The 19,615-nt window shown below is 61.8% G+C and overlaps 3 protein-coding genes across 3 annotated transcripts; all 3 read right to left on the bottom strand.

Annotated features, from left to right (window-relative positions):
* Positions 1–2,494: 2,494 nt before the first annotated feature.
* Positions 2,495–5,200, bottom strand: LOC147414511 (nucleoside diphosphate kinase C-like). The gene is made up of 5 exons (XM_086473326.1): positions 5,152–5,200; positions 4,911–5,041; positions 4,293–4,394; positions 3,856–3,968; positions 2,495–2,931 (listed from the first exon to the last, which is right to left on the bottom strand). Exons 1-5 carry the CDS (start codon positions 5,195–5,197, stop codon positions 2,814–2,816), a joined length of 510 nt encoding a protein of 169 aa, XP_086329452.1. The 5' UTR covers positions 5,198–5,200; the 3' UTR covers positions 2,495–2,813.
* Positions 5,201–9,537: 4,337 nt separating this feature from the next.
* Positions 9,538–16,476, bottom strand: LOC147414510 (ubinuclein-1-like). The gene is made up of 9 exons (XM_086472842.1): positions 15,724–16,476; positions 13,765–14,150; positions 13,293–13,379; positions 12,977–13,072; positions 12,560–12,694; positions 12,070–12,126; positions 11,543–11,598; positions 10,214–10,352; positions 9,538–9,951 (listed from the first exon to the last, which is right to left on the bottom strand). The coding sequence occupies exons 2-9, from the start codon at positions 13,996–13,998 to the stop codon at positions 9,538–9,540; spliced, it is 1,218 nt and encodes a 405-aa protein (XP_086328968.1). The 5' UTR covers positions 13,999–14,150; positions 15,724–16,476.
* Positions 16,477–16,529: 53 nt separating this feature from the next.
* LOC147414509 (nucleoside diphosphate kinase C-like) lies at positions 16,530–19,234 on the bottom strand. Its single transcript, XM_086473099.1, has 5 exons — positions 19,186–19,234; positions 18,945–19,075; positions 18,327–18,428; positions 17,890–18,002; positions 16,530–16,965 (listed from the first exon to the last, which is right to left on the bottom strand). The coding sequence occupies exons 1-5, from the start codon at positions 19,229–19,231 to the stop codon at positions 16,848–16,850; spliced, it is 510 nt and encodes a 169-aa protein (XP_086329225.1). The 5' UTR covers positions 19,232–19,234; the 3' UTR covers positions 16,530–16,847.
* Between the last annotated feature and the right edge of the window lie 381 nt (positions 19,235–19,615).

Genomic DNA, 19,615 nt, shown 5'->3' with positions numbered 1-19,615 from the left:
TGTCACCAGCCAGGTACGGGGAGCGGAGCACCGCGGCAGCAGCACCAGGGGCTTGATTCCAAAGTTTGGCTGGGAACTGACAAAGGCCCGTGCTGCCAGCGCTTGCTGCGAGCGAGAGAGAAGGAAAGGCGTCAGGGCTGGCACCACCCTTCCCTCCCGCGCTGGCAGCCCCCCGTGTCGCCACTCCTCTCCACCCCGGCTCCACCTTCACACCCCACCGCTCCCCTGCTCAAGGCTGCGGGAAGCACGGCTGGCGAGGGAACCCAAGGGCCCCGCCGCACTCGCCGGGACACGGCCCAGCAGCCTCGGGCACAAACGCCGGCCTGGGTTGCACCGCCCCGGGCCAGAGGCTCCGCTCCGGCCGGCAGCTCTCCCGCTGCACGGAGGGAGGCCCGGACACCCCCGGCCCATCCTCACTGCCCCCCAAGCCCAGCCGAGCCGAGCTCCCCCCAGCTCCGGCTGCCGACCCTGCAGCCGCCTCGGCCGGTGCCGCCTCCCCTCTCCCCGCTGGCACGGGAAGGGCCCCAACCCGGCCGGTCAAGCCCCCCCAACCAGCCCGAAACCAAGGGGCCCTGGAGCTGGCCCCCTGCCGGCAAGGAGGGGCACCGGCCCAGGGGGTCCCCTCCGGCCCGGTCCCCGCCACCATGCGGGGGCGCTGAGTGGAGCCCGGGGGACGAGGAGGAGTGGAGCCGGGCGGGGCAGGGGCCGGGCGGGGGGCAGGGCCCGCGCATTCCTGCTCTGCCCCGCCCCGCCCGGGCCGCCCCTCACTCACCGCCGCCGCCGCCGCCCAACTGCCGGGGGCAGCGCCCTCGCGCTCGGACCGCGTGCCCAACCGACGCCGGCCCCGCCCACGTGCCCAGGACGGACCTATCGCCGCCGGCCCCTCCGCCGCGGGGGACGCCCTCGCACGTGCGGCAGCCGCGGGGCGGCCGCGAAGCAGCTGCTTCACCCGCGGCACTTGCTCGCAGCCCCCTCACGCCCCGACAGCCGCCCCGGCGCCGGCCTCCGCCCCCCGCCCCCCGCCCAGCCGCGGGGAGAAGAACCGGGGCAGAGACAGGCAGATCCCACCGTTTATTAGCAAAAGAGCCGAGGGACGAGGGCTGGGCCCAACCGGCCCGGGGCCCGGCCCGCCTGCCTGGAGAAGGGCCCCGAGGCAGGAGCAGCTCTGGCTGGGGCAGGCACCGGCTGAGGAAAGCCCCGCTGCCTGGAGGGAGACCCTCGCTCCCCTCGGCGCTCCTTCCTGCCTCCCGGTGGCCCCTCTCGGCCCCACCGCCCTTGGGGCCAGCCCGGCGCAGGGGCACTTCACAAACCGGCTCCCCCGACCTGCAGGAAAGCCCCACGGACCCTCGTTCCTTCCCCAGGCCGAGCCGTGCCTCCGTTCCACAGCAGGGTGCCACGGCGCTGTCCCTGCCCTCGTGCTCTGACAGGGCTGCGCAGGGAGCTCGGGCACAAACACCACGGGCAGGAGTTTGCTCTTCAGGGAGAGCTTAGAGCAGGTTCAAGGTGTTGTCCAGCCCATGACAGATTGCGTTGCCAGAAACCCTCCCAGCGGCCAAGGAAGCTCCCCTGTCAGACAAGGGACATCTCGGGATCTCCCAGAGCTCGGTGCCAGGACTCCACAGCCTGCGCCGCGCCCGAGAGAGGACTGAAGAGTCCTTCCTGAGCCCCGAATCCACAAATCCTTCCCACCTCACTGTCCCCCTTCTGTTCCTGCGGTTTGCACAGCGCTGCCGCTTCATCGGCGTGTGTCAGTCGCTGCATTCTCCACCTGCCGTGGGGTAGTCCTGGTTAGATGTGCAAATTGGGGGATGAGGGGGCTGGAGAGTAGCCCCATGGAAGGAGATCTGGGGGCCTGGGTCGATGGCAAGCCCGGCAGCCAAAGGGGCCAGCTGTGTCCTGGCCTGCATCAAGCAGAGCATCACCAGCCGGCCGAGGGAGGCAATTGTCCCGGTCTGCACCACACTGGCGGCCCACAAGCACGTGTCTGTCACCACAGAGCGACAGAGTGAGACCAACCGTGCTGGGTCAGGCCAGGGGCCCTGCAGCCAGCAGCAGAGGCCCACAGAGAACCAGAGCAGACCTGGAGAAGCTGCTCTCCCTCTCCCAGCATCCGCAGCCAGGAACCAGAGCCACAGAAGCGGTTAAAGTCACCAGTATTTGGCGAATCTTCATTCCAGGGACTTGCTAATTACGTCTGAAGCTGGGTGAACTCGTGCCAGCGCTGGCACACAGAGCTCCCAAGGGAGAGCAAGCTGTTTGTCCTGTCCCTCGTTCCTTGTCTTGGAATGAGCTCTTACCCCAGGGGGATACTTTTCCCTCTTATCCCAGAGCAGCCTAATTCCTTAAAAGCCTTTGGTGAAGAACTGTATAGAAGTGCAGGTAGATGATAGCAATCACGTCACCTCGTAGAGACCAGCGCAGCTCTCCCAGCAGCGAGGAGCACACGTTCTCCTGTGCCAGGCAGGTCTGAGAACACACAGGAGCGGTCACAGAGCCCAGTTTTCGCTTTCCTTCAATAAACCACCTTGAGCTACTTGGGATTTAAGATGCTGCAGCAAACAGAGCAACAATACCAACTACTTACTATAGCAGAGAGATTAAAAAAACCAAAGCAAACAGCTACTTTTGCAGGCAGCTGAACTGCAGGATTACATACGTGGACCAGCTCCCACGACCACCCACACGCAGAACAGAAACCCCCCCAGGACACGACACGGCAGCAGGATCCACAGCGAGCCCCAGCAGCTGCGATGAAATGGATGGCAACAGCCCGTGCCCAGTCAGGAAGATGTACTGCCCTCGGGCTGCTCTTCTCACGCGTAGATCCAGTGCTCGGCTGTGTCCCGCCAGCAAGTCAGCTCCTCGGGGCGGAACCAGAGGGAGATCTCCTGCTGGGCACTCTCAACTGAGTCACTGCCATGGATCACGTTCCTGTGGGGGAACAAGAAAGGGATCAGCAGGCACTAAGCAGAGAAAGGTGGGAGAGGGAAGTTTGGAAAATTTCACCTGGACCAACTTAATTAAACCGATTGAGCCAGTCACATCCTACAACATTCTTTCCCACCGCACAGCCCTCCTCCTTCCAGCTCAAGGGCTGTTCATGGTTACGCCGGTCATGGATGTGCAGGAGCTGCCAGTTCCCAGTGCTCCTTCCTCCTATGATGAGGAACCATTTGTCTGCTACAGGAGGACCTGCAAGAGGCTGTTGCTCTGGGGTTTGCCTTCGGTTTATGTCAGTAATTCAAGTTTTGCCTCCAGATTTCCCCCCCTTCCTTCTGTCAAAGTAGGTCCATTGAAGCAGGCTGGGTATCAGACACCTGGGAACAGACACCTAAGCCAGGAGGGTTCGATAAAAGCAGTGGCTACCACAAGCCAGGCTGCAGCCACCCAAGGTCACCACCTGTGGATCTCCATCGGTGAAGAGCCCTAGCGCAGGCAGAGCTCCCCCTTGGCTTTCGTTACAGACTCAGCTGCCCAGTGGAGCCAGAGCAGCTCTGCAGGTGCCCTGCTCCCCCAGGAAAGGGCCAAGAGGGCTCCTCCCTTCCTCTTCCCAGCCCGACAGTCCTGATTCCCCAGAGGAAGAGACAAGCAAACCCCACCTGCTTCCAACAGAGGAGGCCTCCGGAGGCAGGAAAGACGCAAACCCAGGGTTGTCCTTCTGGCAAAGCCAACCCCAGGAGGCAGAGGTCAGCTCGTCCTGCCGGGGCTGCTCTGCAGCTGTCTGAGGGAGACAGCTCTGCTCTGAGCACCGAAGGGAGAAAGCTCTGCTCTGGGGATGCTCGGGCAGGCCTTGCACAGCAGTGCCTAGACAGGACGCCCTGAAATACTGAGGGACCAAAACACCAAAGCTCTCACTTGCTGACTTCAACGCAGAAGTCTCCTCGGATGGTGCCAGGCCTGGATTCGGCTGGGTTAGTCTCCCCAATCATTGTGCGAACCGTCTTGACCACGTCCAGGCCCTGCCAGACCTACACGACAGCCAAACAAGAATCAGCTCCCACAGCTCCCCCAACAGGTCATATCGTCTGTCCTCTGAATTCCCCATCTGATCCGCCTGGGGGAGAGACAGGAAAGGGTCTCTCTGTAAAGTCTTCAAAAGCTGATTTTGGAAAATAATCAGAATTGTCCATGGATTTAATCTACTGCGGAAAACGTCCCTGCAGTTCAGTACACCTTCAAGATGCCCTCTGAAAAGAGAGGCCACCTTGTTTCCATTGTACCACAAGCCAGTGCTGCTTAAACATTGCACTTACTTTCTGTTTCTTGGTTCTGGAGAACCTGAGAGCACTCACCATGGCCACCACGGGCCCAGAGCTCATGTGCTTCACCAGTCGGCTGTAGAAGGGACGGTCACGGAGGGCGATGTAGTGCTCTTTCAGCAACTCCTCTGAGGCCTGAGCACAAAGAGCACAAAGCTTAGTCTGCTCCAAGCAGGCAGAGGTTTGAGCACGATCTGCACCAGAGAGATGCAGCAGAAGCTGGTAGTGTACGTTACAGCTAAGCTCCTGCACAGACACTCACTGCCAGGAGTGAAACGGCTTAACTCTGCTGAAGCCTGACACACAGAGGGGAGAAGATTCTAGGTCAGAGGAGCAACACCTGCCACCTCCCAACAGCCACGTACGAGAGCCCTGGAGCACGGCCACGGTGAAGGGCAGGTGTGCCCCCCACCCCGGGAATGGCCCCTCCAGAAGCAGTTTAGGCGCCTGGATGCCCTCCACCCCGCGGGGATGGCGTGCCCGAAGGACGCCGGCAGGCTGTACAAGCTGGAAGGCAGACGGAACCCCCCGGGATTCACCACCAGCAGCACCCGGGGGCCTGCGGGACCGCAGGGGCCTTGCTCCAGCCTGGGCTCCCCAGCACCAGGGCACACCCCCCGCCCCCGTCCCACCCATGGCCGGGTCGTTCACCTGCAGGAGCTTCAGCCCCACCAGCTGCAGCCCCTTCCTCTCGAACCGCCGGATGATCTCCCCGACCAGGTGCCGCTGGACCCCGTCCGGTTTGATGGCCACGAAGGTGCGTTCGTTGGCCCCGCCGCAGGCTGCAAGGAGAGAGCGGAGGCGTGAGGCGGGGAAGGGGCCCAACGCGGGCCCCTCAGCCGCGAGGGCACGGGGGGAGCGGGGTCGGGTCCCGTCCCGTCCCGCCCCGCACCGCTCTGGAAGAGGCTGGCGAAGAGGCCCAGCACCAGGCAGATCATGGCGGCGGCGCCGCTCGTCAAGGGGCCGCACTCTCCGCGCCCCCGTGCCGCCCCCGGCGGAACGATCGTGCCGGGGCCGAGGAGCGGCGGGAGCGATGAGGGGGAGCACAGCCGCCGTTCCCGCAGTAACGAGCTCCTGGCTGTTAATTTGCTCCCATCCTCCAGGGCCGTTAGGAAGAGATGAGAAGACCTGCACTCCGGAGCTCATTCGCCTGCTTGGGCTGGGCGATGTTACCTGCTGTCTGGACCTCACCTCATGGTTCAGCTCCGAGACAAGCCTCTGGAAATACCAGTGCCTGAAATACATTCTCCAGTTGCCTCACAGAGGGCTGGGTCCGCTTCCAGAGCTGCGCTGCCTGCTCAGGGGGGATGTTCAGGGCATCAGAAAATGAGGTGGTTTATGTTGCAGGGCTGGCTGCCAGCACGTGCCTGGGATCCTGGCTCTTTCCCGGTGCTCACAAGTGCCACTGCCGATCCGCTGACACATCTCGGTGCCCGGAGCGCGTGTCTGATCCCCTCGCTGGTGGGGAGCGGGGCTGCCGGCCTGTTCCTTGCCCTGCAGCTCGCCTGGGCAGCCCGGGGTCACCGCTTGGGTTTCTCGGTCAGGGGCAAGACCGGTGGGTGTGACAAGTGTGACACTGTGTCCCGGTCCCCAGCGGCTTGAATCCAAGCTGCAGCTCATCCCTGTGCACGTGCGATCAGATCTGTAAGCGTTGTATCTTGAATCGCTCCGTTCCTTAGCATCTGCCATGCCCCGCTTTCTGCTAATTACGTTATCCTTATGCTACGCATTCACTCCACCGCTCGTTGCCAGCAGCAAGATTTGTTTAACTAAACACGTTTTTTAAAGACTCATGTTTTGTATCCTTAAACGTTCTCTTTAGAGACTTGTTGGTCTGCTCGCTGTCCTCCGTGCAGACCTCGGGCGCGTTCTGTTGCTTCTCTGGATGGCAGGTATCCAGCTGCTTTACCTGACATGGCTTTGAGTAACTTATTACCACCAGTAAAATAATTAGAGGTCATATTCTGGGGGTTCATAGTGTGGCTTTTGCCTCCACCACAGTGGTTCTTTGCCCGAGGAAGATTGTCCCTGTTTCCTCCAACACACTCCCGTTGTCTTTATTATTCTGCCAGTAGCAAAGTGTTTGTAGGATAAATACTGTTATCTGTTCTGTTGTGGAACATGCTGTGAAGTCGTGGGTACAGCCAGTGCTCGGGAGGTGGTGGAGGTTCCAGCAGTGTATTTTCTTGGCCCTTCCCCAGGTGAGGGTTCTGTTTGAGCAGGGTCAGCCTGGTGAGGCAGGCTGGCTGGTGTCACGCACAGCCCACCACAGAAAATGCCATGTGATTTTTCACTTTAAAACCCACTGTGACAATTATCTTTTAGAACAGCCTTTGCAGTCCTCAGGTACGACACAGGGTCCCCATGAGGACACTGACCTTGTCTCCCGAAGAACCACCTTTCACTTTCCCACGACAACTCTTCAGCAGATCTGGGTAGAAAAATTCTGGACAACGTTTGCGATCCGGCTCAAAGAGAGTCAGTGTGATTCGAACAGCTGTCGCAGGCGGTTCAGAGCCCTGGGGCTGCTCTCCATCTTCTTTCCGAGACCTCTTCAAAAAGCTGCCGCTCAGCGGGCCGTGGAGAGTGGTGAACGAAACCCTGTGGGGCTCCGTCATGGCTGTGGCCAAGTCTTACCAGTCCTCATGGCATCGTCCCCATGGCATCAGAAATAGTCCGCCCCGGCTGCACAGGCACGGATGTCACCAGCCGGGTACGGGCAGCGGAGCACCGCGGCAGCAGCACCAGGGGCTTGATTCCGAAGTTTGGCTGGGAACTGACAAAGGCCCGTGCTGCCAGCGCTTACTGCGAGCGAGAGAGAAGGAAAGGCGTCAGGGCTGGCACCACCCTTCCCTCCCGCGCTGGCAGCCCCCCGCGTCGCCACTCCTCTCCACCCCCAGGGCTCTAGCTTCACACCCCACCGCTCCCCTGCTCAAGGCTGCGGGAAGCACGGCTGGCGAGGGAACCCAAGGGCCCCGCCGCACTTGCCGGGACACGGCCCAGCAGCCTCGGGCACAAACGCCGGCCTGGGTTGCACCGCCCCGGGCCAGAGGCTCCGCTCCGGCCGGCAGCTCTCCCGCTGCACGGAGGGAGGCCCGGACCCCCGCGGCCCGGGGAAAGTGACCCAGTCCCCGGCACACGTAGGGGGCTGAGGGGAGCCCGGCGGCTGGCTGCGCCGCCGGAAGGAGCCCCGGCCGCGCCGAGAGGAGCCGGGGCCCTGGTCCCGGGGGAAGAGCCCCGGCCGCTCACCGGGAGAGCGGGCCGCGGGGCTGAGGGGGGAACCCAGGCCCCGGTGCTGAGGAGAAACCGAGGCCGGCCGCGCCGCCGGCGAACGGGCCGCGGGGCTGAGGGGAACCGGGGCCCTGGCGCCGAGGGGCGAGCGTGGGACGCCGCGGCCCGGGCGGGGAAGGGGCCCGGGCGGGGAAGGGGTCCGGCCACCCCGCACTCACCGCCGCCGCTGCGGGACGCGGCCGCCGCCGCCTGACTCCCGGGCCGCCGCCGAGCCCCGCTCCTGCGTCACGTGAGGGGGGCGCTGCCCTCGCGCTGAAGCCGCGCGCCCCGCGCCCAATCCGCGCCGCCGCCACAGTCACGCCGCGGAGGAACGGCGGCCTGACGGCCGGCCCGAGCCACGTGACACGGGCGGACCTATCCCCGCTGCCCGGGCTGCCCCGTCCCGGCAGCCCTCGCGCGGTGCCGGCAGGGAGGGACAAGGTGGCGGCGGCGAGGCTGTGGGGGGGAGCCCGGGCCGCCCCTCGGGAGAGCTGCTGAGGCGCCGCCGCCGCCGCCAACGGGGGGCCACTCCGGGCCGCAGCCGGCGCTGGGGCTCAGGCTCCGTGCCCGGTGCCGCTGTCCCTCGGGGTGCTGCGGGGAGGAGCCGGGAGGGGGGTGAGGGCCGCGGGCCAGCACCGGAGGTTGAGAGGCGGCAGCGGCGGCTGGTCCGGAGCGCTCGGAGCGCCCTCTCGGGCTCAGGAGCCTTTAGACAAGCTCCGATTTGTTCCGTAGAATTAAATACAACTTACGGGATGTCGGTAGAGATAAAGGGCACCAGAGCAGGAGAGCAGTGGAAGTGGAATCAGGCCGTAAGCACTGGGACGGCGGTGCTGGAAGACCAGGAGATGAACTCCCAGCTGACCTTGGCCCTGGTGGGGACTGGCTGCTCCAGCTGGATGCACATCAGGCTGTGGGGCTGGCAGGACCCTGCCCAGGGTACGGAAAGAGCAGCCGATGTCCGCACCGGACTCCTCTCCGCTATTTTTTTAGTGGCCTTGGTAGTCTGGAGAGGTTCCTGACGACTGGAAGCTGGGAAATGTTGTCCCCAGTTTCAAGCAGGGCGAGAAGGAGACGCTGGTAATCACAGGCCAGTCAGTCTGATTCAGTGCCTGGTAAAATCATGAAGAAGGTTGTTCAGGGAGTTACTTAAAGACACTTGAGGGACAACACAGTCATTGGTCACGGCCAGCGTGGGTTCACAAGGGGAAAGCCCTGCTGAACCAGCTCCGTTTCCTTTTCTGACCAGGTCACCATCGAGCTGACCAAGGGAAACCAGTAGGTGTGGTGGGTTTGGATTTTAGCAAAGCTTTACTACTGTCTCTCACAGGATCCTCCTGGATAAACTGCCCAGCACACAGATGGACACGTCCGTCTGATGTGGAAAAATGCTAGGCTTGTAAGGGTCGACTTATGCAAAGTAAAGCAACGTGTTTATCGTGCTCTGGATAGAACAAGGACGAGAGCGGAGCACCTTGCTCATCTAACAAAAAACAGCACAAGGATAAGCATGCTGGTATCTGCTTCTCCCTTCTACAGACCTTGCGAGGGGAGAGAATAGGTGAAAGAGGGAGCCTTGCACTGGCAAGACAGCTCTGCTTTTGGCTAAAGTGTGCAGAAAAACGGTTTCAGCACCAAACTGAAGGCTACAATGCCCTGGAGTGAAGCTTTTGCTTCATTATCTAGAAAATTAGCGCTACCGTTAATACCCCTGCTTAATTCTATACATATACGACTACATCACTCAACTCTTCACCTAAATCAACCTATACGTAACCCATGGGAGGGGAATCAAAGAATGAGAGAATAAAAAGATAAAAAGAAGGGATAAAAATTGGGAGGAAGGGACTGAAGATCTAGAAGAGACGGTTGAGGGGCTGCGCCCCTCTTCCTGCACCCAAGATATGGACACCTTCTTGGTGGGAACTGCGCCTTCGCCCCTGGTGACGAATACCTGGGAAAACGTGGCCGGCATGACTATAGAACATTAGTGCTACCGCAGCAAGTGCAGTTACCAACGGCAGGTCCGTGCCCGTCCCATCTGTCGCCTTAATAAATTGCCTGTATTTGCAACTTTGTCAAACTGTTTCAGTGAAAGTCCCTGAGAGGGCTCCCACAGGCAGACGTTGACTCTAGTACGGTTCTTCCTGGCAGCTGAAGGGCAGCGGGCTGGCAGGCCTTCTGGGAGGGATGGTGGCTGCTCGACATCCTGCTCCAAGCCCACCCCGATCGGATCGCTCCCACCCTCCCCAGCAGGAAAGGGACTCCCTGCTGGGGATTCCCTGCGGAGCCGCTCCAGGTCCAGGTCACTTAACAGGTCCAGAGCCGTCGCTGCCTGAAGCAGGTCGTTGGCACTGGTGTGGCTGAAGAGCGGGAGCAAAGGGTCAGCCATCGCCTCTAACTCCCTCGGCGTTGCAGCTTCTGCCTTTTTACCTCCCCAGGGGACTTGCTCAGAGCGCTTCGGTCCGGGCATCGGAGGAGCTCCCCGAGCATCCCTCGGTGCCGGCTCCAGGTCCTGCGATCCCACGCGTCCGTCGAGATTCAGAAGCGGCCCTCTGGGTCGCCCAGATTGTCACCAAAATGGGGAATAAAGCTCTCCACACCAAGGCAGCGTTAAAAGACAGGCATTCTTTTATTGGGGCGCTGGCCGGGCGGGGGATCGACTCTCTCGGCATTGGAGCTTCTGCCGCTGAAGGCATCGCCGCTTTCTGCTCTTCGTCTTGCGTCTTCTGAGCGTCCTTCTCCTGGATCTTCTGCAGCATCTCCTTGACACTCACGGGGCCGGAGCTTTTCTTCTTCTCCTGACTCGCCTCCAACACCACAGAGCTGTAAACAAAGCACGGAGGAGGAAAGGGAAGGGAAATGAACACAAGATGGGGGGAAAGAGAGGAGGAGACCTTCCTCCCAGCTCCCTTCAGCCATAGCCCCCAACCCCCGGAAAGTCTCAGCCCTGTAACCCGTTACACCAGGACAGATATTCCATGGCCTCTGAAGGTCCTATGGTCCCGCTGCTTGCTCAGCTCGGAGGAGGCTGACGGGTGCCCTCATGGCTGAGGCTGCCCTCGGGGCAGTCTACACCTTCCTCAAGGCGGGGCAGTGAAGGAGGAGGCGCTGACCTCCTCTCCCTGGTGACCAGCGACAGGGCACAAGGAAACGGAACGAAACTGCGTCAGGGGACGCGCAGGTTGGACATGAGGAAAAGGTTCTTCGCCCACAGGGTGCTCGGACCCTGGAACAGGCTTCCCAGAGACGGCCACAGCACCAAGCCTGCCACAGTTCAAGGGGTGTCTGGGCGACGCTCTGAGTCACAGGGTTTTGGTTTAGGTTGTCCTGCGGGGAGCAGGGAGTTGGACTCGCTGATCCAAACGGGTCCCTTCCGCCTGGAGTTGCTGTACGATCCTAAGGTCCTACCTGAGATCAAGGCTAAGACTCCATTCCTGACACTTCAGCTGCTGCAGGTGCCCTAAACAACACAAGGCATTGTCATTCAGTGAGGTCTCTCTGGCTTTAATCACTTCTCTAGCCAGCGGCCACGTACCCAATGCTACATGTTAACGAAACAGCCCGAAAGCCGATTCTGTGGAGCAGAGGAAACTACACCTACATCTACGGGAAACCAGGGAGGCTTAAGGCTGCAGGACGCTGCTGTTCTGCCACTCCTCTGCCTCCCAGCCCCGCTGCACCGTTGACCTGAGCCACGGCTTTCGTGTCTAAGGGCCAGAGTGCGGCTGCCCTCCACAGATCAACCGCCTTTCCAGCCACGGCCCCTACTCTAAGGACTCCAAGCGAAAGCTCTTCTCAGCTCTGCGACCTGCGGCTGAGGGGAAGCCGAAAGACTCGTGCAGCAGCTGCAGCCCCTGTGCAACCACTCACGCCAGGGACAGGGCTGCCCCAGGGCGAGACTCACAGCGATGTACAAGTCCTGCCGCGCCACAGTTCTTCCTGGCCGCCGAAGAGCAGGAGCCTCAGGCAATGGTCGAGCTGCCAGCATACCCTCATTCCTGCCCCCACCTTACCCAGCTTCGGGAAACTCGGGCTGCGGGGATTTCTCTTCCTTGTCACAATAGTCCCCCTCCTTCTCCTCCTTCTCCTCCTTCTGCTTCTGCTTCTTCTCCTTCTTCCTCTCCTCCCTCTGCTTCTTCTTCTCCTCCTTCTCCTTCTTCCTCTCCTCCTTCTCCTTCTTCCTCTCCTCCTTCTGCTTCTTCTTCTCCTCCTGCTCCTTCTTCCTCTCCTCCTTCTGCTTCTTCTTCTCCTCCTGCTCCTTCTTCCTCTCCTCCTTCTGCTTCTTCTTCTCCTCCTGCTCCTTCTTCCTCTCCTCCTGCTCCTTCTTCCTCTCCTCCTTCTGCTTCTTCTTCTCCTCCTGCTCCTTCTTCCTCTCCTCCTTCTGCTCCTTCTTCCTCTCCTCCTTCTCCTCATTCTTCTCCTCCTGCTCCTTCTCCTCCTCCTGCTCCTTCTTCTCCTCCTTCTGCTCCTTCTTCTCCTCCTCCTGCTCCTTCTCCTCCTCCTTCTGCTCCTTCTCCTCCTCCTTCTGCTCCTTCTTCGCCCTTTTCTTCTTCTTCTGCTTCTTCATTTTTTCGCCTCCATCTTCCAGCTTCCGCTTCTGCAGAGGGTTAAAGCCCAGTCACAATCCACGCAGTTCCCCCAATCCAAGCAGCTCCCCCAACCCTACCTGCACCCCCAGAGCCCCTTTGGGCCCTCTCCCAACAACGCAAGAACAGCTCCTTCCCCGCTGGACCCAGTCACCCAACCCCAGACATCTATCGCCGCGCTCCTGGCACACACGGGCTTCGACCTCTCGCAGCGCCCCCGGCTTTTACACTGGAGACGACCCCTCCAGCACGGGGAAGGGGTGCCAAGGGCTCCTGCGGGGTCCCCTCTCCACTGCCTCCCTTCGGCACTGTGAAGACAGGGCTGTCTCGAGCAGACAGGGCTGCCAGAGAGGAGGACTCATTGCCCAGCAGAGTCACACCTTTCATGCAGCAAACCCACCGAGATCTGACATGGGAAATCGTCGAGAAAGCTGGCTTGCTGACCTTGGGACGCTGCTTCTTTTCCTCTTTAACAAAGTCCTCTTCAGAGTCAGAGACCAATCGAAATTCCAGCTTCCCTGAGTTGACGTAGAAGCCTCCGTGCTGTGTCGTAAGACAAGCTGGAACATACTCGTCGTACTGGAAATGACAGAGAAGGATCTATTGGCACCGTGAGCTTTGTCACTGGATCCCGTAGCTGAGCTGCCTGGAGAACGGAGGGGCACGGTGCTGCCCCAAGCACCGCCGGGGCTGTGGACACGCCTGCTGACCAGCATTCTCCTGCCGTGCGGCTGCCCCAGGACCTCCCTGCCCCAGCCCTGGCTGCTCCTGCCTCGCACCCACCTCGGGTTCTCCCCGGCTGCCAGCTCAGCTCCCCGGGCAGCTGCCTTGGACCCCCCTCACGCCTGCCCCAGTACTCACCGCTTCCGAGTTATCGATGAACGAGTCGGACTCGTCGTACCCGTACCCCATGTCAGCCAAGTCCTGGATACGGTCCTTTCGGCGTCTCTTGCCGCCCTAAACAAGAAACGCCTGACGGTGTATTCATCTTTCTTGTCCAAGTCCCATGGGGACAGCCCTGACAGACAACCCTGACACTGGCTCCAGTAGGGCAGAGGGAACGAGCTCTCTCTTGCTGCTGGCAGCAGCAGCAGCACCAACCCAGCGTTGACTGGCTGAGAGCTGAACAGCACGGCCCCTTCTAAGGGCTAGCAGAATGGAAAGGAGAAAAACATACGTATTTTTCTTCAAATTTCCCGGCCAGGGCCTCCACTTCTTGCCTTTCCTTTTCCTCATCGTTAAAGGGATCCACAGGGTCTTTCTTCTGTCAAAATGAAAGAAACAAAACCACCAGAATTAGTCCTGTCACGCTGCCGCCAAAGCCCCAGGCAGGAAACCCAACCTGACTAGAGGATCCAGGCAGAAGCTGGGACAAATCAACCGGTAGCACCCTATTCGGAGAGCGTCTCGACGTTCTGGGTGCTCTCTCAGCTACTTCTGTACCTGCCTCTGCTTCTCCCGACTCTCAACCCAAACCAAAAGCAGCACGAACCGTCAACTCGCTGCTAAACGGCTCTGAAGAGCACCGGTAAAGAGCAGCAGAATGCAACCAACTTGCTTGTCACAAACACTCCCTCTACACGGTTCAGATGCTGGAACAGCCTTTGCAGTCCTCAGGTACGACACAGGGTCCCCATGAGGACACTGACCTTGTCTCCTGCAGATCCACCTTCGCCTTTCTCTTCACAGCTCTTTACAAGATCTGGGTAGTAAAACTCAGGGCAGCGCTTGTCGTCCGGCTCAAAGAGATTCACCGTGATTCGAGCGGTCTTTGCAGCTGTCTTGGAGCTCTGCGGCTCCTCTCCACTGTCTTTGCCAGGCTGAGCCAAGCTGCTCTTTAGAGCCTTGAGAGTAGTGAATGAAACCCTGCGGGGCGCCGCCATGGCTACGGCCAAGTCTTACCACTCTGCCCCGGCTGCACAGGCACGGATGTCACCAGCCGGGTACGGGGAGCGGAGCACCGCGGCAGCAGCACCAGGGGCTTGATTCCAAAGTTTGGCTGGGAACTGACAAAGGCCCGTGCTGCCAGCGCTTGCTGCGAGCGAGAGAGAAGGAAAGGCGTCAGGGCTGGCACCACCCTTCCCTCCCGCGCTGGCAGCCCCCCGCGTCGCCACTCCTCTCCACCCCGGCTCCACCTTCACACCCCACCGCTCCCCTGCTCAAGGCTGCGGGAAGCACGGCTGGCGAGGGAACCCAAGGGCCCCGCCGCACTCGCCGGGACACGGCCCAGCAGCCTCGGGCACAAACGCCGGCCTGGGTTGCACCGCCCCGGGCCAGAGGCTCCGCTCCGGCCGGCAGCTCTCCCGCTGCACGGAGGGAGGCCCGGACACCCCCGGCCCATCCTCGCTGCCCCCCAAGCCCAGCCGAGCCGAGCTCCCCCCAGCTCCGGCTGCCGACCCTGCAGCCGCCTCGGCCGGTGCCGCCTCCCCTCTCCCCGCTGGCACGGGAAGGGCCCCAACCCGGCCGGTCAAGCCCCCCCAACCAGCCCGAAACCAAGGGGCCCTGGAGCTGGCCCCCTGCCGGCAAGGAGGGGCACCGGCCCAGGGGGTCCCCTGCGGCCCGGTCCCCGCCACCATGCGGGGGCGCTGAGTGGAGCCCGGGGGACGAGGAGGAGTGGAGCCGGGCGGGGCAGGGGCCGGGCGGGGGGCAGGGCCCGGGCATTCCTGCTCTGCCCCGCCCCGCCCGGGCCGCCCCTCACTCACCGCCGCCGCCGCCGCCCAACTGCCGGGGGCAGCGCCCTCGCGCTCGGACCGCGTGCCCAACCGACGCCGGCCCCGCCCACGTGCCCAGGACGGACCTATCGCCGCCGGCCCCTCCGCCGCGGGGGACGCCCTCGCACGTGCGGCAGCCGCGGGGCGGCCGCGAAGCAGCTGCTTCACCCGCGGCACTTGCTCGCAGCCCCCTCACGCCCCGACAGCCGCCCTCCGCCCCCCGCCCCCCGCCCAGCCGCGGGGAGAAGAACCGGGGCAGAGACAGGCAGATCCCACCGTTTATTAGCAAAAGAGCCGAGGGACGAGGGCTGGGCCCAACCGGCCCGGGGCCCGGCCCGCCTGCCTGGAGAAGGGCCCCGAGGCAGGAGCAGCTCTGGCTGGGGCAGGCACCGGCTGAGGAAAGCCCCGCTGCCTGGAGGGAGACCCTCGCTCCCCTCGGCGCTCCTTCCTGCCTCCCGGTGGCCCCTCTCGGCCCCACCGCCCTTGGGGCCAGCCCGGCGCAGGGGCACTTCACAAACCGGCTCCCCCGACCTGCAGGAAAGCCCCACGGACCCTCGTTCCTTCCCCAGGCCGAGCCGTGCCTCCGTTCCACAGCAGGGTGCCACGGCGCTGTCCCTGCCCTCGTGCTCTGACAGGGCTGCGCAGGGAGCTCAGGCACAAACACCACGGGCAGGAGTTTGCTCTTCAGGGAGAGCTTAGAGCAGGTTCAAGGTGTTGTCCAGCCCATGACAGATTGCGTTGCCAGAAACCCTCCCAGCGGCCAAGGAAGCTCCCCTGTCAGACAAGGGACATCTCGGGATCTCCCAGAGCTCGGTGCCAGGACTCCACAGCCTGCGCCGCGCCCGAGAGAGGACTGAAGAGTCCTTCCTGAGCCCCGAATCCACAAATCCTTCCCACCTCACTGTCCCCCTTCTGTTCCTGCGGTTTGCACAGCGCTGCCGCTTCATCGGCGTGTGTCAGTCGCTGCATTCTCCACCTGCCGTGGGGTAGTCCTGGTTAGATGTGCAAATTGGGGGATGAGGGGGCTGGAGAGTAGCCCCATGGAAGGAGATCTGGGGGCCTGGGTTGATGGCAAGCCCGGCAGCCAAAGGGGCCAGCTGTGTCCTGGCCTGCATCAAGCAGAGCATCACCAGCCGGCCGAGGGAGGCAATTGTCCCGGTCTGCACCACACTGGCGGCCCACAAGCACGTGTCTGTCACCACAGAGCGACAGAGTGAGACCAACCGTGCTGGGTCAGGCCAGGGGCCCTGCAGCCAGCAGCAGAGGCCCACAGAGAACCAGAGCAGACCTGGAGAAGCTGCTCTCCCTCTCCCAGCATCCGCAGCCAGGAACCAGAGCCACAGAAGCGGTTAAAGTCACCAGTATTTGGCGAATCTTCATTCCAGGGACTTGCTAATTACGTCTGAAGCTGGGTGAACTCGTGCCAGCGCTGGCACACAGAGCTCCCAAGGGAGAGCAAGCTGTTTGTCCTGTCCCTCGTTCCTTGTCTTGGAATGAGCTCTTACCCCAGGGGGATACTTTTCCCTCTTATCCCAGAGCAGCCTAATTCCTTAAAAGCCTTTGGTGAAGAACTGTATAGAAGTGCAGGTAGATGATAGCAATCACGTCACCTCGTAGAGACCAGCGCAGCTCTCCCAGCAGCGAGGAGCACACGTTCTCCTGTGCCAGGCAGGTCTGAGAACACACAGGAGCGGTCACAGAGCCCAGTTTTCGCTTTCCTTCAATAAACCACCTTGAGCTACTTGGGATTTAAGATGCTGCAGCAAACAGAGCAACAATACCAACTACTTACTATAGCAGAGAGATTAAAAAAAACAAAGCAAACAGCTACTTTTGCAGGCAGCTGAACTGCAGGATTACATACGTGGACCAGCTCCCACGACCACCCACACGCAGAACAGAAACCCCCCCAGGACACGACACGGCAGCAGGATCCACAGCGAGCCCCAGCAGCTGCGATGAAATGGATGGCAACAGCCCGTGCCCAGTCAGGAAGATGTACTGCCCTCGGGCTGCTCTTCTCACGCGTAGATCCAGTGCTCGGCTGTGTCCCGCCAGCAAGTCAGCTCCTCGGGGCGGAACCAGAGGGAGATCTCCTGCTGGGCACTCTCAACTGAGTCACTGCCATGGATCACGTTCCTGTGGGGGAACAAGAAAGGGATCAGCAGGCACTAAGCAGAGAAAGGTGGGAGAGGGAAGTTTGGAAAATTTCACCTGGACCAACTTAATTAAACCGATTGAGCCAGTCACATCCTACAACATTCTTTCCCACCGCACAGCCCTCCTCCTTCCAGCTCAGGGGCTGTTCATGGTTACGCCGGTCATGGATGTGCAGGAGCTGCCAGTTCCCAGTGCTCCTTCCTCCTATGATGAGGAACCATTTGTCTGCTACAGGAGGACCTGCAAGAGGCTGTTGCTCTGGGGTTTGCCTTCGGTTTATGTCAGTAATTCAAGTTTTGCCTCCAGATTTCCCCCCCTTCCTTCTGTCAAAGTAGGTCCATTGAAGCAGGCTGGGTATCAGACACCTGGGAACAGACACCTAAGCCAGGAGGGTTCGATAAAAGCAGTGGCTACCACAAGCCAGGCTGCAGCCACCCAAGGTCACCACCTGTGGATCTCCATCGGTGAAGAGCCCTAGCGCAGGCAGAGCTCCCCCTTGGCTTTCGTTACAGACTCAGCTGCCCAGTGGAGCCAGAGCAGCTCTGCAGGTGCCCTGCTCCCCCAGGAAAGGGCCAAGAGGGCTCCTCCCTTCCTCTTCCCAGCCCGACAGTCCTGATTCCCCAGAGGAAGAGACAAGCAAACCCCACCTGCTTCCAACAGAGGAGGCCTCCGGAGGCAGGAAAGACGCAAACCCAGGGTTGTCCTTCTGGCAAAGCCAACCCCAGGAGGCAGAGGTCAGCTCGTCCTGCCGGGGCTGCTCTGCAGCTGTCTGAGGGAGACAGCTCTGCTCTGAGCACCGAAGGGAGAAAGCTCTGCTCTGGGGATGCTCGGGCAGGCCTTGCACAGCAGTGCCTAGACAGGACGCCCTGAAATACTGAGGGACCAAAACACCAAAGCTCTCACTTGCTGACTTCAACGCAGAAGTCTCCTCGGATGGTGCCAGGCCTGGATTCGGCTGGGTTAGTCTCCCCAATCATTGTGCGAACCGTCTTGACCACGTCCAGGCCCTGCCAGACCTACACGACAGCCAAACAAGAATCAGCTCCCACAGCTCCCCCAACAGGTCATATCGTCTGTCCTCTGAATTCCCCATCTGATCCGCCTGGGGGAGAGACAGGAAAGGGTCTCTCTGTAAAGTCTTCAAAAGCTGATTTTGGAAAATAATCAGAATTGTCCATGGATTTAATCTACTGCGGAAAACGTCCCTGCAGTTCAGTACACCTTCAAGATGCCCTCTGAAAAGAGAGGCCACCTTGTTTCCATTGTACCACAAGCCAGTGCTGCTTAAACATTGCACTTACTTTCTGTTTCTTGGTTCTGGAGAACCTGAGAGCACTCACCATGGCCACCACGGGCCCAGAGCTCATGTGCTTCACCAGTCGGCTGTAGAAGGGACGGTCACGGAGGGCGATGTAGTGCTCTTTCAGCAACTCCTCTGAGGCCTGAGCACAAAGAGCACAAAGCTTAGTCTGCTCCAAGCAGGCAGAGGTTTGAGCACGATCTGCACCAGAGAGATGCAGCAGAAGCTGGTAGTGTACGTTACAGCTAAGCTCCTGCACAGACACTCACTGCCAGGAGTGAAACGGCTTAACTCTGCTGAAGCCTGACACACAGAGGGGAGAAGATTCTAGGTCAGAGGAGCAACACCTGCCACCTCCCAACAGCCACGTACGAGAGCCCTGGAGCACGGCCACGGTGAAGGGCAGGTGTGCCCCCCACCCCGGGAATGGCCCCTCCAGAAGCAGTTTAGGCGCCTGGATGCCCTCCACCCCGCGGGGATGGCGTGCCCGAAGGACGCCGGCAGGCTGTACAAGCTGGAAGGCAGACGGAACCCCCCGGGATTCACCACCAGCAGCACCCGGGGGCCTGCGAGACCGCAGGGGCCTTGCTCCAGCCTGGGCTCCCCAGCACCAGGGCACACCCCCCGCCCCCGTCCCACCCATGGCCGGGTCGTTCACCTGCAGGAGCTTCAGCCCCACCAGCTGCAGCCCCTTCCTCTCGAACCGCCGGATGATCTCCCCGACCAGGTGCCGCTGGACCCCGTCCGGTTTGATGGCCACGAAGGTGCGTTCATTGGCCCCGCCGCAGGCTGCAAGGAGAGAGCGGAGGCGTGAGGCGGGGAAGGGGCCCAACGCGGGCCCCTCAGCCGCGGGGGCACGGGGGGAGCGGGGTCGGGTCCCGTCCCGTCCCGCCCCGCACCGCTCTGGAAGAGGCTGGCGAAGAGGCCCAGCACCAGGCAGATCATGGCGGCGGCGCCGCTCGTCAAGGGGCCGCACTCTCCGCGCCCCCGTGCCGCCCCCGGCGGAACGATCGTGCCGGGGCCGAGGAGCGGCGGGAGCGATGAGCGGGAGCGCAGCCGCCGTTCCCGCAGCAACGGGCGGGGCCTTGCGCCTCCCCGCCATGGCGGGGAGCCAGCGGGCGGGCGAGCGGCGCGGCCCGGGGCTCCGAGACGGAGCCCGCGGCCGCGGTGCAACGGCCGAGGCGGCGGAGGGCCCCCGGGGAGGCGGCAGCCGGGAGGCGGGAGCGAGGGAAGCAGCGGGAGGCGCTGGAGAGGCGGCGGCGTGGCGGGTCCTGCGGGCGGAGCGGTGCCTGGCGGCTGCTGGAGGGGGACGGCGGGGCCCCGGGGGGG

Source organism: Leptosomus discolor, chromosome 14 (genome assembly GCF_034619465.1).
Source record: "Leptosomus discolor isolate bLepDis1 chromosome 14, bLepDis1.hap2, whole genome shotgun sequence".
Taxonomy (NCBI): Eukaryota; Metazoa; Chordata; class Aves; order Leptosomiformes; family Leptosomidae; genus Leptosomus; species Leptosomus discolor.
This window is presented reverse-complemented; position numbering and strand designations above follow the sequence as displayed.

Excerpts from the sequence above, each read along its gene's own strand:
- LOC147414511 (XM_086473326.1), bottom strand. The coding sequence starts at position 5,197 with ATGATCTGCCTGGTGCTGGGCCTCTTCGCCAGCCTCTTCCAGAGCG. Across the intron at positions 5,042-5,151 it reads CGCCAGCCTCTTCCAGAGCG|CCTGCGGCGGGGCCAACGAA; the intron begins GTGCGGGGCGGG and ends CTCTCCTTGCAG. Across the intron at positions 2,932-3,855 it reads TTCTGCGTTGAAGTCAGCAA|GAACGTGATCCATGGCAGTG; the intron begins GTGAGAGCTTTG and ends GTTCCCCCACAG.
- LOC147414510 (XM_086472842.1), bottom strand. The coding sequence starts at position 13,998 with ATGGCGGCGCCCCGCAGGGTTTCATTCACTACTCTCAAGGCTCTAAAG. Across the intron at positions 10,353-11,542 it reads CCCGAGTTTCCCGAAGCTGG|CTCTGTGGTGTTGGAGGCGA; the intron begins GTAAGGTGGGGG and ends CTTTGTTTACAG. Across the intron at positions 9,952-10,213 it reads AAGCGGCGATGCCTTCAGCG|GCAGAAGCTGCAACGCCGAG; the intron begins GCAGAAGCTCCA and ends GGAGGTAAAAAG.
- LOC147414509 (XM_086473099.1), bottom strand. The coding sequence starts at position 19,231 with ATGATCTGCCTGGTGCTGGGCCTCTTCGCCAGCCTCTTCCAGAGCG. Across the intron at positions 18,429-18,944 it reads TGGGGCTGAAGCTCCTGCAG|GCCTCAGAGGAGTTGCTGAA; the intron begins GTGAACGACCCG and ends CTTTGTGCTCAG. Across the intron at positions 16,966-17,889 it reads TTCTGCGTTGAAGTCAGCAA|GAACGTGATCCATGGCAGTG; the intron begins GTGAGAGCTTTG and ends GTTCCCCCACAG.